The 18,187-nt window shown below is 46.2% G+C and overlaps 1 protein-coding gene across 2 annotated transcripts in view; it reads right to left on the bottom strand.

Moving 5' to 3' along the window:
- The window catches only part of FOCAD (focadhesin), a 119,502-nt gene that overhangs the window by 77,196 nt on the left and 24,119 nt on the right, over positions 1–18,187 (bottom strand). For both annotated transcript variants that reach the window (XM_053371155.1, XM_053371156.1), the window contains exons 9-11: positions 16,797–16,884; positions 14,558–14,763; positions 10,605–10,862 (exon numbers count right to left, since the gene is read on the bottom strand). In XM_053371155.1, the coding sequence (XP_053227130.1) occupies positions 10,605–10,862; positions 14,558–14,763; positions 16,797–16,884 (552 nt within the window). The remainder of the gene's footprint in view (positions 1–10,604; positions 10,863–14,557; positions 14,764–16,796; positions 16,885–18,187) is intronic.

Below are 18,187 nucleotides of genomic sequence, written 5' to 3'. Positions count from 1 at the left end.
CCCGGAGGAACAGGAAGTTTTGACTGGCTGAACCAAACATTCCCTCACATGTCTTTTCTAACATGACAAGGAACGTTGTACTTGACTGCCTCTCATGGATCACATCCCACAAGCAGGGCATGATGCGCATGCACAAGGCAAGAGAAGAGGGTGAGCATGTTCGGCAGAAGGAAGAATCTGTTAGGATATTTCCGTTCCACCTTAAAAGGGAGCAGGATGTTTGAATAACAGCCTGCGCATTTCCTGTCTCACAGGATGTTTATGTTGTCTGTTCCTTTCGTTTTCTGCTGTTTTGCCTGAGCAGTCGGAGCAGACGGTCATGTCTTCTCATGTTCTGACCTACGCTGAATAAACTGTAAATATGCTGTTCTGCTCTCATGCTGTGCAACTTTTGCTGTGTGAATTCTGCTGTTAGAGTGTGCACTAAGCCTGAGGCTTAGTGTCGCTAAATTGCTGGTACTGCGTGACTACGGGAGGTCGATGGATCGTCCGGCACCGAGCTTGGGGGCTCAGATGGACTTTATCTCCCTGGCAGTATCCCAACAGAATCTTCCCACAAGAGGATCTGAGAGTCAGCTGCTAGGCAGTTTTTCTCAACAGCCTCCTCCGATTTCTTTCCACCGGAGCCAGTTGCATGCTGCCTCCCAGTAAGAGTGGGGCAAACCTGGGATTCATTAGGCTGAAGAAAGCTCAGCCCAGGTGCAGAAGAGGAGAGCTGAGAAGGTAAGTCTGGTAGAAAGTCAGCTCCTCACAAATCCATTTGGTTTTATTTGATTAAAAAGGGTAGTTGTTTGGCCAACTTTCTGGAATTTCCCCCCACCCCCTTCCATCTATCTTTAATCACATTAGCGCGTTGTGATGATTTACACAACTTTCGTTTTGATCTCCAAAAATTCTCCGATGATAAACATTTTGCTTGAAATTAGCATAACTTCAAACAGAAACGAAACACTCCCAAGTCGGATGGTTCCAAAACCATTAAGACTACTCCCAGGACGTTCAACTTGGCAAGAGACATTAACGGTTCCTTCTGAAAACTGACTTTAGAATAAAAATTTAGCAAGGAAAACTTGGAAGTCTGCTTGCTAGTTCTGTTAACTATTTTGCAATATCCTAGCTACATAACATGTTGGATTCGATACTGCATTAAAACGAAGGATTTTTAAGGCTACATTTCTCTGCTTTATGTCTTTAAAGACGGGGCTGGGAGTTTAAATCCTTTTGATCTTGGGAGCTTACACTTTTGGCTGAAAATTTAAGACAACCCATTAGTCTTGCAGCTTTTGAATACCTGCCAAATTATATATTTATCCTCAGAGTGGCTAACTGGCAAGATAAAGTTGTTTTAAATAAATACACATGTCCACATGAAGCCGTATACCCAGAGACAGTAGAGGCTGTTGGCGTGAACAGAAAATTATACCCATATTTGTGTGCGTGAACCAGTCCAGAGATGTCTCTTGCAGGAACCTCCTTTTGAAAGGAAAATATCTATGCTCTCTCTATGGTTTGTTGTTCAGAAATAACACTCCTTTTTCCAACCACAAAGAAGACCCGCCCCTCAACTTAAAACATAAGTAAGGGAGGGCTGAATCCTTGCCAGGGCGAAATGAGCATTTGGTCTCCATTGGGTTTTCCAAGAGCCGCCCTGCAGGTTCATTAACTCTCAGTGCATCTGAGCACCTTCAGAAAGCCAGCAAATTTGTTGCTTAGCAACGCAGCGTTTTCAATCCCTCTCCATCCCTAAAGATTCAGCAGTTAGGTCAACCCTCCCCATTAAGTGCCTGACAAAAGGTTGGTTTTTTAACCAGATTTCTCTTTTGAAAACAAAACAAAACAGGGGAATCTGCATTTCAAAACCACCAACTAGAGTCTCAGTACAGTCAGTCTTGCAAACAGATTTAGACGAAGGCTCTTCGGATGATGAGACTGTATCAGAATCTGACACTTCGTAAAATGGAACTTTCACGTAAAATGGAACTTTCGCGTACGGTTCCAACTTGTCTTTCATTCAGCAGCAAATACAACAGCCAATGGCTGGGACAAATAAATATAACCAGACAACCACTTTCTCGGTTTAAGGATTCTTCTGTTAGAAAGCTCATGAGAAAGATATTAAAGAATATGTAAAACGAAGACCACAGTCCAATGTACACTTACTTGGGAGTAAGCCATGTTTAGCACAGTGGGCCTGACTTAGGGCCGGACATGCTTAGACTTCTGCTGTCAGATTGCATTTTCTTGACATATTAAATACATCTACAGCACTCGGGACTCAAGAGGAATGAAAAACATATACCTGTTCAACGTTATGCAGAACTGACACTCCCACTGAAGGCAAAAATGTTTATTGAAGATGGCAAAACAGTCTACTCTAAGGATGGCGGACATCGCTCATCTTCCTTCAAGCCAGAGTATTTCTTTTTTTAAAATTCATTTATTTTATTTATAAAATTCCTTACCCGCCCTTCATAAGGTCCCAGGGTGGGTAACAAGAAGTAAAACAGAGATGGTCAAGAAGGCAGCTAAAACCGTTCCACCCAAAACAATACAGAAGAGATCAGTGAATTTATTTGTAGGGCCAGAGGCACCAGCTTGCAAGGGCAATTGGGGGGGGGGGGCGTCATGCACATCACGTCCCAACGCCATTTGCATAAGCATCGCGCATCCCTCCCTGAGTTGGGCAGACATTGGGGCAGAGTGGGGTGTCTTCAAGCTTCATCAGTAGGTTTCGGATTAGGAGGATGGATGGCAGCTAATGGATTGAGGTTGAATCCTGACAAGATAGAAGTACTGTTCTTGGGGGACAGGGGGCGGGTGGGTGTGGGGGACTCCCTGGTCCTGAATGGGGCAACTGTGCCCCCGAAGGACCGGGCGCGCAGCCTGGGAGTCATTTTGGACTCACAGCTGTCCATGGAGGCGCAGGTCAATTTTGTATCCAGGGCAGCTGTCTCCCAGCTCCATCTGGTATGCAGGATGAGACCCTCCCTGCCCGCAGGCTGTCTTGCCAGAGTGGTGCACGCTCTAGTTATCTCCCGCTTGAACTACTGCCATGAGCTCACCGTGGGGCTACCTTTGAAGGTGACCCAGAAACTACAACTACAGTGGTACCTCGGGCTAAGAACTTAATTCGTTCTGGAGGTCCGTTCTTAACCTGAAACTTTCTTAACCTGAGGTACCACTTTAGCTAATGGGGCCTCCTGCTGCTGCCACGCTGCTGGAGCACGATTTCTGTTCTCATCCTGAAGCAAAGTTCTTAACCCGAGGTACTATTTCTGGGTTAGCGGAGTCTGTAACCTGAAGTATCTGTAACCCGAGGTACCACTGTAATCCAGAATGCAGCAGCCAGACTGGTGATTGGGAGCGGCCGCCGAGACTATATTACACCAGTCCTGAAATATCTACATTGGCTTCCAGTACATTTCCAAGCACAATTCGAAGTGTCGGTGCTGACCTTGAAAGCTTAAACGGCCTCGGCCCAGTATACATGAAGGAGCATCTCCACCCCCATCGTTCTGCCCAGACACTGAAGTCCAGCTCTGAGGGCCTTCTGACGGTTCCCTCACTGCGAGAAGCGAAGTTACAGGGAACCAGGCAATGGGCCTTCTCGGTAGTGGCACCCGCCCTGTGGAACACCCTCCCGTCAGATGTCAAGGAAGTAAACAACTACCTGACTATTAGAAGACATCTGAAGGCAGCCCTGTTTAGGGAAGGTTTTAATGACTAATGTTTTAATGTATTTAAGATTAACTTATGTTGGAAGCCACTGAGAGTGGCTGGGGAAACCCAGCCAGATGGGCGGGGTATAAATAAATTGTTGTTGTTGTTGTTGTTGTTGTTGTTGTTGTTGTTGTTGTTGTTGATGTTTCACATGATTTCACGCAAGTATGCAAGGACCCGGAATACAACTCCTGTGCAAACGGCGTGCCCCCTGTATTCATCCTTGCTTAGTGTTCTCTTCACCCAATACAGTGGTACCTCGGGTTAAGTACTTAATATATTCCCAAGTACTTAATTTGTTCCGGAGGTCCCTTCTTAACCTGAAACTGTTCTTAACCTGAAGCACCACTTTAGCTAATGGGGCCTCCTGCTGCTGCCGCGCCGCTGGAGCACGTTTTTTGTTCTCATCCTGAAACAAAGTTCTTAACCTGAAGCACTATTTCTGGGTTGGCGCAGTCTGTAACCTGAAGCGTCTGTAACCTGAAGCGTCTGTAAACTGAGGTACCACTGTACAGCCAAAGTTAAAAGCAGCAAACGCTGAGGCCATTGCCTCTTCTAAGTTGCTACCCCAGTAGAGAACACCTGCCATTACTGTCTTATCTCCAGTCAACAAGACTTAAACTCTATTGATTTATGTTCTTGCACCACCACAGTTCTTTGAAGACTTGAAAATTTTTACAGATTGCAGATATTTTCAAGGATCATATGTGTTCTGCAAACCGCACATCCATTGCTCTCTGTTCTGTGTCAAAATCAAGATGTTCCACTTTCAACTCCTGATTTTCTGGCAACTAAAGAACACCCAATAGGAGTTCATGGCATTTCATTCATTTACCCAACAAACATTCCCTGCTTCCCAAAAACAGAGGATTTAGAATATGGTCATTATTGCTTGAGGCATTTCTCCATCAACAAAACCAAGTGTATAATTGGTTTTTCTTTTAAATACTCAAACTTCTACCTAAATGAGGCCACAATTTGCTTTATTCTTTGTCTTTTATTTTTAAGCCGAAGAACTGAAGAAGCATTCTCTTCTGATGAATTTCCCAGAAGGGTGTCATATACCAGGCAAATATTTTATTGCTGCAGTTGAGATAGCCCATAAAAGGGTGAATATCCCCAAGATACTCATAATCCGCTAATAATGGTAATAGATCTTGTGTTACAATGCACAAATGACCTCTCACTCAAACAATTTATTTTATTTCCCCCCCTTTTTGCAGCACGGTTGGATTCACATGCAAAATAATAACAGTTTTTGTGGGTTTTCTCTCTCTTTTTTGCACAAGGAGTCAATTCATCCGATTAGGAAGACTGTATTAAAGTCTTTTGCGAACAGACCAAGTCAGTATGGCCTTAGCAGCCATTTTATTTCAGTGAAGCCAGTGATTTTTTTTCGGGGGGGGTGCAGGGGCAGCGGACCACCCCTGGCACCACTATTCTGGTAGGGTGCCATCGCAGCGACCCCCCTGAACACACGCCGCACTCCCTGCGCGCGCACCAGGCACCACACCCCCAGGACATGCGCCACACCCCTGCGGGCAGCTAGCCACACCCTCGTGGGTGGCATACCACACCCCCGGGATACACACCATGCCCCTGCAGGCGGCATGCCATGCCCCGGGCGTGCGACACACCCCAGGGGGGCCCAGCCACGTCCCTGCCTGCTCTCCGCCCCCAGTAGCAGAGCATGCAGCTTCGCCACTGCACAGGGGTATGCATACCCCTAAACGTTTTGTGAATTCAATTTTGACCTCATTGAGGGGCAATACAGTGGTACCTTGGGTTAAGTACTTAATTCATTCCAGAGGTCCGTACTTATCCTGAAACTGTTCTTAACCTGAAGCACCACTTTAGCTAATGGGGCCTCCTGCTGCTGCCGTGCCGCCGCAGCACGATTTCTGTTCTCATCCTGAAGCAAAGTTCTTAACCTGAAGCACGATTTCTGGGTTAGCGGAGTCTGTAACCTGAAGCATATGTAACCTGAACCGTATGTAACCTGAGATACCACTGTATTTCAATATGAGTAGGAAAATGAGAGTACCCCTAAATATTTATTTGGGGGGGGGAGCAATGAGTGAAGCTATTTTATTTCCCTCCCTCTATGCAATCCAAGGATGGTTGCCTCCCATCCCTAGAAAAACGGAATTGCTCCATTTTTGGACCAAACTGTCCCTTGTCCTGTTGGACAACAACAGCAGTCGGTAGAGCGTGAGGCTCTTAATCTCAGGGTTGTCGGTTCGAGCCCCACATTGGGCTAAAGGTTTCTGCATTGCAGGGGGTTGGACTAAATGACCAACTCTATGATTCTATGAACCCTTCAGTATCTCAAAAGAACCACAAGTGACAACCGATAAATTAAGACCCATAGTTTTCACATCTCCTAGTCATCCTTGCTATTAAAAAAGCCATCAATACATATATTGTTCCAACATGAAACAGCAATTATCTCTAATGCAGCTCATTCTCAAACTGCATTTACATGAAAGTTAAGCCTAGAGATGTAAACAAAACTTAATTCCAAGAGTGCTTATTATCACCTTGGGACAACTCAGTATCCCTTTATTGCAACATAAGCAGCTGCCAAATTGCCTGCACCAACCCTTGTCTTCCAAAAACCTGTCTTCCATTATCTCACGTATTACACGTATCGTTTAATTATCGACTATTTTTCCAATCAGCAGTTTCACACCACCCAAACCACATTTTTAACATATAAATTATAAAATGTACCACAAAACTTATCACTTATACAATCTTTTTAGACTTCCATCAGCACCTCTGGTGATCCACCGTTTTAACTACTTCTTATACATTTCTTAACTTTATATTGCCTTTATACCTCTTAACAAATCATCCTTCCCCTTCTCCATTTTTGCAATACTTCTAATAATACGCCTCACAAAACTTCTTGCAAACCTACAAACGTTGTCTGATCTTCACAAATACTTTCCAAGTAGTCTGTAAATTTACTCCAGTCTTCCATGAATTTCTGGTCCCGCCGGTTTCGAATCCTTCCTGTTAGTTTATCTAGTTTTGCATAGTCCATTAACTTCATTCTCCAGTCTTCAATCGTCGGTAATTCTTCTTGCTTCCATTTTTGGGCCAGTAATATTCTTGCTGCTGTTATTGCATATAAGAGCTTACATTCCTTTCTATTTATATCACTCCCCACAATGCCCAGTAAAAATGCTTCTGGTTTCTTAGTAAATGTATATTTCAACATTTTTTTCATCTCATTATATATCATCTCCCAGAAGCATTTCACCTTTTTACATTCCCACCATATTTGTTACTTTCCAAAGTTACGAACGTGCATTAAGGCTTCTTTCAAATTTCAGAATCTGAGCCCCAAAAGAACATGGGTCACGATCTGTCGTGAATTTTCATTCGAGAAACCTATTTCATCATCGAAATTTCTAAAATCCAAAATAATAATTTTTAAAAATAATCTGTTACCAAAAATCTATGACTCTCCTGCTAATAACAAAGTCAGCCATAAAACGTCCCGGTAAGCCAAATACCTGAAGTTTACAGATCCAAAATGCATTTTTTGCAGCGGTCAATGTGGTTGACCTGGGGTTAAGCCATATCCTGATCCATGACTATGCAAATAATTTACAGCAGACAGCCACTGGCACCATGTTCTCTGCCGTTCCCTCTATTTCCCCCATTAGCTCCCCCAAAAAGCAAGCTTGTTTTTTATTCCGATGGAAGACCTCGAACAAAGACAACCTGAGCCATTTGAGGCTGAAAAGAAAATTCCCAAAATCCCCATTCCTTGTAAAGCAGTTTCCATTTATCTGTTTTGAATTAATACGATAAAAGCATCCCCAGCAAACCATCTGCAGGCAGCTGTTCCCACAGAGAGCTGCAAACAGAATGGCACGATTCCCTGGTTATCATTGTTTGGGCCTTTTTGCATTTTGAGTGGATGTTATTAAAAAGCAATAAGACAAGCAAGGAAATTAAATACAGCGATCAGCTGTAGGATTTCTGAAGAAGTGTTTTGCTTTTGCTGTATTATTGTTGGCCTTTGCGACTCTTTTATGCAACTTCACGGTGCATAAATAGCCGTTATAAAAGGTGCTGTGCACCTTTTAATTCCCACCCACCCCAACCAGCAAAAAATGCACATGTTACCAGCATATAAAGAAGTATTTCATACCTTTTTCTTAATCCTATCCCCGCCCTTGTAAAAGTTATTTGCCATAAGTTAGTCTGTTGCTTCCGTTTGCATTTTAGTCGATGTGAACATTACGACATTCTAATAGCGCCAATATATACAACAGCCAAACCCAAGCTCCTACTCACTCCTCCCTGTATCTGAAAAAAGCTTTCATGAGCAAGACCCTTTCTGGAAGAGACTGTTATTAGAAAAATACTGCTCCCTTTCCCTTATGGGGTACCCAAGAGCCTGTATAGAGTCCTTATGTAGGTTCTCTATCGGTAGGAGAAAATTACAGAGGCTAACCAGAGGATTGCTGTTGTTTAGTCGTTGAGTCGCATCCGACTCTTCGTGACCCCATGGACCAGAGCACGTCAGGCACTCCTGTCTTCCACTGCCCCCCGCAGTTTGGTCAAACTCATGCTGGTAGCTTCGAGAACACTGTCCCACCATCTTGTCCTCTGTCGTCCCTTTCTCCTTGTGCCCTCCATCTTTCCCAACATCAGGGTCTTTTCCAGGGAGTCTTCTCTTCTCATGAGGTGGCCAAAGTCTTGGAGCCTCAGCTTCAGGATCTGTCCTTCCAGTGAGCACTCAGGGCTGATTTCCTTCAGAATGGATAGGTTTGATCTTATTGCAGTCCATGGGACTCTCTAGAGTCTCCTCCAGCCCCAGAATTCAAAAGCATCAATTCTTCAGAGATCAGCCTTTTTTACGGTCCGGCTCTCACTTCCATACATCACTACTGGGAAAACCATAGCTTGAACTACTATACGGACCTTTGTCGGCAAGGTGATGTCTCTGCTTTTTAAGATGCTGTCTAGGTTTGTCATTGCTTTTCTCCCAAGAAGCAGAGAATATTGAGAAACAAAGCGTCTAGTAAGCCTGATCTTTATTAAACTGTTGCAACAGGGTCCCCTGCTCACCCCACACAGGGAGGGAAGAGGAACCCAGAACATTGGTGTGCAAGCCCTTTTGAAATTGCCTCCCCTGTAGCTCAAGACCATCCCCCAAAACGTCATACATACATCACATAAGGAGGTGGTCCCCAGCAGAAATTTGAGTGTGTTACTTCTCTCCTGTCTGCCAGGATACCTGCTAATGCCTTATCTGATTGCCTTTTCTGGGTAGCCTGGCCATTCCTTGGAGATGGCAAATACTTAGTTCTGGAATCTCTTATGCATATTGAGAGTGTGCTCAGCTTAACAGATACTTGCCAGACTGTATTTATAGGGAGGTGAAAGCCCCTACAGTCCAAAGACAATTGAAAGCTTTTCCCATATACTTCCTCCTATTGGAGGTCAATTTGGGAGAGTCAAAATGGCTTCAGGATTCTTCTCATGTACTATTTCAGACACGTGGACTATATACTTAGGTATGTGTTTGCCTTATACATTTATGAACAAATAATTTATATAAATGAGACCTTAAATTCTTATAACAGAGATAAATAAGCACCATCAACTGGCTAAGGAAGGAGACCACACATCGGACTACCAAAACTTCTCCCAAAACTGTGTTTAAAACATCCCAAGAAAGTGGAACACAAGAGGATAGGAAGCTGCCTTATACAGAATGAGACCACTGGGCCATCCAGCTACACTGACCTGTCATATAATAATAATAATAATTTTTTATTTATAGCCCACCCATCTGGCTGAGTTTCCCCAGCCACTCTGGGCAGCTTCCAATCGAGTGTTAAAAACAATACAGCATTAAATATTAAAAACTTCCCTAAGCAGGGCTGCCTTCAGATGTCTTTTAAAGATAAGATAGCTGCTTATTTCCTTGACATCTTATGGGAGGGCGTTCCACAGGGCGGGCGACACTACCGAGAAGGCCCTCTGTCTGGTTCCCTGTAACCTCACTTCTTGCAGGGAGGGAACCGCCAGAAGGCCCTCGGTGCTGAACCTCAGTGTCCGGGTTGAATAATGGGGGTGGAGACACTCCTTCAGGTATACAGGATGGGGGTGTTTAGGGCTTTAAAGGTCAGCACCAACACTTTGAATTGTGCTTGGAAACGTCCTGGAATCTGATGCAGATCTCTCAGGATTGGTGTTTTGTGGTCCCAGCGGCCACTCCCAGTCCCCAGTCTAGCTGCCGCATTATGGATTAATTACAGTTTCCGGGTCACCTTCAAAGGTAGCCCACATAGAGTGCATTGCAGTAGTCCAAGCGGGAGATAACCAGAGCATGCACCACTCTGGCGAGACAGTCTGCGGGCAGGTAGGGTCTCAGCCTGCATACCAGGTGGAGCTGGGAGACAGCTGCCCTGGACACAGAATTGACCTGTGCCTCCATGGACAGTAGGTGAGTCCAAAATGATTCCCAGGCTGCGCACTTGGTCCTTCAGGGGCACAGTTACGCCATTCAGGACCAGGGAGTCCCCCACACACGCTCACCCCCTGTCCTCCAAGAACAGTATTTCTGTCTTGTCAGGATTCAACCTCAATCTGTCAGTCACCATCCATCCTCCGACTGCCTCTAGGAACTCGCAAAAGACCTTCACCACCTTCACTGGATCTGATTTAAAAGAGAGGTAGAGGTGGGTGTCATCTGCATACTGATGACCTGTCAGCAGCTCTCCATTCCTACCTTGGCAGAGGAGATGTGCCTAAAAGCCAGGAGCTACAGCGTGAAGGCATCACAGACCAAACTGGAAGGAGACGAGACCAGCCTTGGCTGCAGGCCCTCCATCCCACGTCCAGGTTATTCTTACCTGGGACGAATCTGCTTTGGCGAGTTCTGTAGTGGCAGCTAATACGTCACGAAGACAATCTCCGTTTTCTTGAACGAGGAGGTAAGCCAGCAGAAGGAACACGTGGGCAGGGACTTGCGTTGTAATGGGCAGCACGGATTTAAGAGAGGACAGCCAGTCGGAAACGGAAGACGTCTCTCTCAGGAGCCCCAGGAGCCTCCAGGTCGTATGCAATGAACCATAAGCAGTGGTGATGGGGAAGAAAGGTTCGGAAGAGGCCTGAGGCAAAAGAAAAGGCACATTCAAACCAGGAAAGTCCGTATGTTAAAATAGGGTACTCTATAATTCAATTGTTCCTAGGCGATTTGCCTAAAAAACATGCAAAGAATTAAAAAAACAAAATGACACCATCTCATTGCTGTGAAAGATATTTCCTTCAAATAAATTACTGACACTGCTGTTGATAATTACCGTATTTTTCACTCTATAAGACACACTTTTTCCCTCCCAAAAAGTAAGGGGAAATGTGTGTGCGTCTTATGGAGCGAATGCAGGCTGCGAAGCTATCCCAGAAGCCAGAACAGCAAGGGCGATCGCTACGCAGCGCTCCCTCTCGCTGTTCTAGCTTCTGGCTTAGCCGCGCGAAGCCTCTTCAGGCTCTGCTCAGCGCTCCCTTTAAAGAATATTTTTTTTCTTGCATTCCCCCTCTAAAAACTAGGTGTGTCTTATGGTCAGGTGCATCTTATGGAGTGAAAAATATGGTACACAAGCCCTTGCCGCAGCAACCAATCACACGTCCCCCAAATGCACTATCTGGGAATAAGACACCACCCAATTTTAAACATTTTTTAAAAAAAGAAAAGAACTGTGTCTTATACACGGAAAAGTATGGTCGGTTTCCGGGCAGGTGAGGGTTTGCCAAGCGTGCCTTCCTCTTAGCACGCTTCTAGGCACCCAGGTGACAGCTGGGGAATGACGCCTTGTGTGGATGATACGATATGCACAACATAAATGTGATAAAGGGTCTTTCTTAGGAGTCTCCCCAGGACACATGCCCTCTCTAGCCTTGTTCCACACCTTCTCCAAGCATTTCAGTCCAGCCTAAACTCTGAGGATGCCTGGCGCTTGCCTGGGTGATGGGTTTGTAACTCAGCAAGTTCCTAGAAGCCTCTGGCAGTGGAATGGCTGAGATGTGGTTGCATCTACTGCCCCCCCCCCACTCTTTGTTAGGATACTGATGTTCCATTCTGCCTTAAGCGGAACAGATATGTGGAGTTGTTGTATATCACATGTCTGTTTACTTCCAGCACAGTCTGCTGGGAACTTCCGTTGTATATTGCTTTTGCTGTACGGCTGTTTTGGTTGGACACAAAGGGAAGCAGACATGTTTTTCCCTATGTTCTTGAACTATGCTCTTCCGTTGTGAAGATTTATTCACTCCGCTGATAAGAGCGTGCTCAGCTTCTGAACGTTTTGGAGGCTCGAGTCGCTGATTGATGCTGTTCCGAGAACCGGAGTTCACCCGGCTGCCAGCCAGTGGCTGGAGCCAGCTGGGGGCCTGCCAATTGCCCCTGTCTTCCAGGCAGCATCCCAACTGTGAACATATCAGACGACACAGCGATTCTTCAAAGCAGCTCTTTATTTGTAAGCTGGAACAGAACTGAACTGAAGGGTTCAGCCAGCCTGCTTATATAGAGCTCCACTAGAACGCAACAGTAACCATTTTCTGTAACTATCCAATCACTGAACGTCACTTTCAATCCCTTATTTGCATATGTGGACCTGAACTATCTACAGTATCCACCTGCTGGCCCAGGGTGGGAACTTCAGCACATAACACCAACACTCTTTGCCTCTGGCCATGCCAGCACCGCCATGTGGCCCACAGAAAGTTATTCCCAAGGGAAAGTGGCCCTCGTGTGCAAAAGGGATTCCCAACTGGGAGAGACATCAAAGGAAGCAGCAGCAGGGAGAATAGGCAGGCTTGGAGGGAGGGTACCTGAGGGGCTCTAACTGGTGCTGCGGACCAACCTGTCAGGGGTCTCTTCCTCTTCCTCCTCCTTTTGACCAGGGGCTGCAAGGAACTATGGGCAGCCATGCCCAAGACCAGCCAAGCAATTCCCAGCGTCGCTAAGGTGACATACAAACTGACTTCAAGGCAGCAGACAATTTGCTCTCAGGTTTTGAATCGGCCAGGAGGTCTATGAACGAGCTGCCGGAGCAGTTCCGCGGAATGGCACACGGCCGTTTTTAATTATATTGTTCAATGTAATGTAAATTCATTTTGGATGATGGGGAGTTATAATGCCCCTGTACTTTACGTGACCTTTTAAAAAGCTATTTAGTGCAAAAGAATTTTTTTTAAAAATGTTACCCCTCCCCCTGTTTATCGCCTTCAATTATTGCATGCGGAAAATTAAGATTCAGCCACCTGCAATGTTGGCACTTTGACTGATGGGATCGCTTAGAGGTAAATGTGTCCCATTCCCCCCCCCAAAAAAAATCACTGCTCCCAGAGGGTTCCTACTGCTTTCCACTGTTTCCACTGAAAGCATAATATGGGGTGGGGCTGTAGAGAAAATTCCACAGGATTCATTTGCGGCAACCCAGTTTTGCAAGACAAATAGCTGTTTTTTCTGGACTGGGAAAGATATCATAGTAAGATTTACTCCTTAAGGCTGAAATCCTATCCACGAATGAGAGAATAACCCCCACTGTTTACACTGGGACTTGCTTTGGAATTGACATGCTCAGGGCTGCAGAGTTAGATATTCCAAATGACACCTCCAAGTTAGATTAGCTTCCCAAATTACGCCAGGTATCGTTTATTGCTCTATTCCGAACTCAGGAACGTCTATCACATTCTAAGGCAAGGGAGGCAAAAGGCAGGCAAGGCTTCAACAGAGGAGGATAACGGGCCAAATTTATCCTGGGCCACTTCCGGTGGTCTGCTGGATTCAGGAATAAAGAAGAGAATACTGTACAACCTCAGGGCTAGGGGCTAAATTGCAAGGCCCCCTCACAATCTGGTCTGTCTGGGGAAACTGGAGGCATTTTGTAAGTGCTAAGTTACCATCACCACCATGAGCCATGTTTGAATAGTGGCTTCAAGTCTCAAAGAGGAGCGGGAAGCAAGGGACAAGGTACATGCTGGAGTGCAGCGCAATGATTTACCGTATTTTTATGTGTATAAGACGCCCCCTCTTTTTTGGGACTCCAAATTGAGAAAATGGGGGAGGGGAAATTGCCCAGAGTTGATGCTTTTTTGGGGGGGGTTGCCCAAAATAGCTCATCCGCCGGACCACCACAGCCAATCGCTCACACAAGCAACCAACCATCTGCACGCTTGCCCAAAGCAAGAAACAATCACCCGCCCAATTGCTGCAGCAGCCAATAGCCAGCGGACCTTGCCAATCACCCACAAAAACGCCGCTGACAATCTCCTGCTCGCGGCAACCACCAATCGCCTGTTCAACCTCTCCGCTATCCGTGTATAAGACGGCCCCCAATTTTCAGCACAATCTTATAATAAAATAGGGACGCGGGTAGAGCTGTGGGTTAAACCACAGAGCCTAGGACTTGCTGATCAGAAGGTCGGCGGTTTGAATCCCCGCGACGAAGTGAGCTCCCGTTGCTCGGTCCCTGCTCCTGCCAACCTAGCAGTTCGAAAGCACGTCAAAGTGCAAGTAGATAAATAGGTACCGCTCCGGCGTGAAGGTAAACGGCATTTCCATGCGCTGCTATGGTTCGCCAGAAGCGGCTTAGTCATGCTGGCCACATGACCCGGAAGCTGTACGCCGGCTCCCTCGGCCAATAAAGTGAGATGAGCACCGCAACCCCAGAGTCGGTCACGACTGGACCTAATGGTCAGGGGTCCCTTTATCCTTTATAATAAAATAACCTCGTCTTATACACGGAAAAATACGGTACTTCCCACCAGTAGAAAAACGAAAGGTTCTGAATGGAAGCCTCACCGTTTGCCTTTTCTCTTCCTGCAATTTTTCCTGCTGCACGATTTCTAAAAGATTAATGGCCAGCTGCTGCCGAGTGGGGCCACTGTCCTCCTCCATCAAGCAGCCCTGTGCGGCACTGGAAGACAAGATCTGCAGAGCGGGCATCGCCAGGAGGGGGGCAACTGCAAGAGTCATCTTGGTTTCAGAGCAGGAAAGGAGCTTGATGGCTGCAAGGACAAGAGCAAAGTTGTAATCAGGACCGCCCAGGGGCAGAGGAAGGGAGCAGGGGCTGCCACAGGTGCCCTCACTGAAGGGGGTGACATTCGGCGCGCTGCCCGCCCGTGACTCCCAAGGCTACCCTGAGCTGTCGGGGGGGGGAAGCTGCGCCGTTTTGCCAGTGGCATTCCCCCCCTTCCCCCTTCGTTTTGACAGCTGGGTGTCAGGAGTGCGTGCAGGAGCCAGGCCCTGTGACCAGAAGGACTTTGCAGGACTGGGGCCTTCCTAAGTTTGTTCTGAAGAGGCAAGGCGCAGCCGCACAGGTGAGGCCGATTGGTAACTCACAGCACCTGGTGGCAAGAGCCCAGAAGGGATATAAGGTCAGCATTTCCCTTCAGCTCTTTGCCACAGCAACACATTTCCTGCCTTACTGCGTTTGGTTCCTTGACTCCTTGCTTCTTGACCCTCGGGCCCCTGACTTCGTGCCTCCTTGCTTCCTGACCCTCGGACTCTTTGCTCCTGACTCCGGGCTTCTGGACCCCCGTTCCTGCTCTCACCCCGCCATCTTGCCCCCAGTCCTGACGTCTCCTGCCAGGACTTCAATCACCCCTGAACAGGACTGTGACACTGGGGGGGGGCTTGGGAGTCATGGGGGGGCGACGCAACGAATGTCCGCCATGGGTGGCTCACTCCGCCCTGGCTGCAGGGCGCGCATGCCACTCCGGGGACACAAGCGGCTATCCCGCACCTGGGAGGGCACCCTCGGCAAAATGCCCCCCTCTGGAGTGCGCCCGCCCTGGGCAGTGTGGGCATTTGCTCTGCCGCTGGGACTGCCTCTCCCCCTACGAACCTGGCTGGACCCTGAGATCATCTTCTGAGGCCCTTCTTTGTGTGCCTCCTCCTCAAAAGGTCTGGAGGGTGGCAACCCGAGAACAGGGCCTTCTCTGGGAGCTACTTCACATGTGGCTGCGGTGCTTGGCAGCAAAGACTCTGCTCAAAAACCAGGAATGTTCCTCAGGAACTATCGCGTGCAGTCTAAAATACCAAGCCTGAGGGTATCTAAAACCTATATTTGCTCCAGGCCGAAATCACAACACTCTTTTCGTTCTGCATCCTGGATGTCGGGCCGAATGCTTGCTAGCTGCTCTCTTGAAAAAAAGATTGTTGTTACTATTATTCCATAGTAACTTGTGAAGCAAGTAAAAATAATAATAAGGTAAAAAGGTAAAGGTACCCCTGCCCGTGCAGGCCAGTCGTGTCCGACTCTGGGGTTGCGCGCCCATCTCGCTTAAGAGGCTGGGGGCCAGCGCTGTCCGAAGACACTTCCGGGTCACGTGGCCAGCGTGACAAGCTGCATCTGGCGAGCCAGCGCAGCACACGGAAACGCCGTTTACCTTCCCGCCAGTAAGCGGTCCCTATTTATCTACTTGCACCTGGGGGTGCTTTCGAACTGCTAGGTTGGCAGGCGCTGGAACCAAGCAACGGGAGCGCACCCCGCCGCGGGGATTCGAACCGCCGACCTGACGATCGGCAAGTCCTAGGCGCTGTGGTTTTACCCACAGCGCCACCTGCGTCCCCCCCAATAATAAGGTAGGTGATGCCAAAAAAAAAAAAGGCATGGGCAGGTTAATGGGCTTACATTGTAATTTAGACAGAAATTAAACTTTTTTAAAAAGTAATAAAAAGAACCTTCAAAGACCCAAAGAAACAGGAAAATAAACCTCCTCAGCCCCCACGGGCTATGTAAATGGAAGTCACAAGATATAACATGTATATCAACCTTTTCTTGTCCCTAATGAACTATTTTGCTCCAAACAAACTATTTCAGGGTGTTAATAATTTTACACTTCAAATAACGGCAATAAGAAAACCACTAATTTCCATTCCGATTAATAAAACCAGGCCGCAAAGCCAAATATAGCAGACTTGATATGCCAAGTAAGGTTTCTGGATTAAAAAAGACAATAAGAAGACAAAATGAAGGGAAACAATTTGGAAGTGGGGGATTTTTATTAGATATATTTCTTTTACAACAAAGCCTTACCTAGCTTTAAGATTGGTTTTTGCTGACTGGCTGGAGCCTGAAGCAGTAGCAAACCTAATCCAATTACGGCCATCTCCGATGGAAAGCCCTAAAAGAACAAGGGGAATACAACCAAAGGTGAAATCTTTTCAGTCTAACAGCTTGTGGAGATAAACTACCTTGACAAGGTTTTACACCCCTGTTTTCCAAAACACATCGTGTTGAATATAGTGGGCTGTGTCCAAGCCCAGTTTCGAAAATAAATCGCCCAGGGTCCCTTCTGATGTTACTCCGGGGCGGGAGCAACTGCAACTGACTCTTTCCTCTTGTGCTTCTCAGATAACTTTGGATGTCTGCAATCTGACGAGAGAAGCTGAAAATGATATATAGATGGTATATAACTCCAGTGAAACTTGGAAAGATGTTTAAAGTTAGTAATAAATGTTGGAAATGTCAGGAGAAAGAAGGAACATTTTATCACATGTGGAGGGAATGTAAGAAAGTGAAATGCTTTTGGGAAATGATTTATAATGAGATGAAAAAAATGTTGAGATATACCTTTGTTAAGAAACCAGAAGCATTGTTACTAGGCATATTAGGGAACGATGTTGAAAAGAAAGATGTGAAGTTATTTACATATGCAGTTACAGCAGCCAGAATTTTGTTGGCCAAAAAATGGAAACAGGAAGAAATGCCAACAAGGGAAGAATGGAGAATGAAACTGATGGAATATCCAGAAATGGACAAATTAACGGGAAAAATTCGAAACCAACGCGATCAGAGATTCACCAAGGACTGGAATAAATTTACAGAGTATATCAAAACTGTGTGTGATCAGGAAATAACGCTTGTTGGATTTCAGGAAGCTCTGTGAAAAGAATAGATAGGAATGTCGCTTAAAAGAGAAGATAAAATAAGGATTGTTAAAGTGCAACATAAATTTAGGAAATGTGAGAAGTTGTGATAAATATGAAAATTGTCAGATAGGCTGATGGAAGTCTAAAAGATGTATAAGTTAAATTGGATGCTAAATTATAAATGGAATGGTTATTGGAAATTTGAATAAAAATTAATTTTTTTAAAAAAAAGAGAAGCTGGAAAAGCAGCTCCTTCCCAGGACTGTTTCTGCAACAGTGTCATGGGAAAGATGGATGTGTCTGAAAAGGGTCTATATATCTATATAAAGCAGTGCGGGAAGAATTACTGAACCTGTAATCCAGCAAGAGGGAGGTCATCCAAATTATATACCGTATTTTTTGCTCTATAAGACCCACTTTTTCCCTCCTAAAGAGTAAGGGGAAATGTGTGTGCGTCTTATGGAGCGAATGCAGGCTGCGCAGCTATCCCAGAAGCCAGAACAGCAAGAGGGACTGCTGCTTTCACTGCGCAGCGACCCCTCTTGCTGTTCTGGC

This window comes from Podarcis raffonei, chromosome 17, assembly GCF_027172205.1.
Source record: "Podarcis raffonei isolate rPodRaf1 chromosome 17, rPodRaf1.pri, whole genome shotgun sequence".
NCBI lineage: Eukaryota > Metazoa > Chordata > Lepidosauria > Squamata > Lacertidae > Podarcis > Podarcis raffonei.
This window is presented reverse-complemented; position numbering and strand designations above follow the sequence as displayed.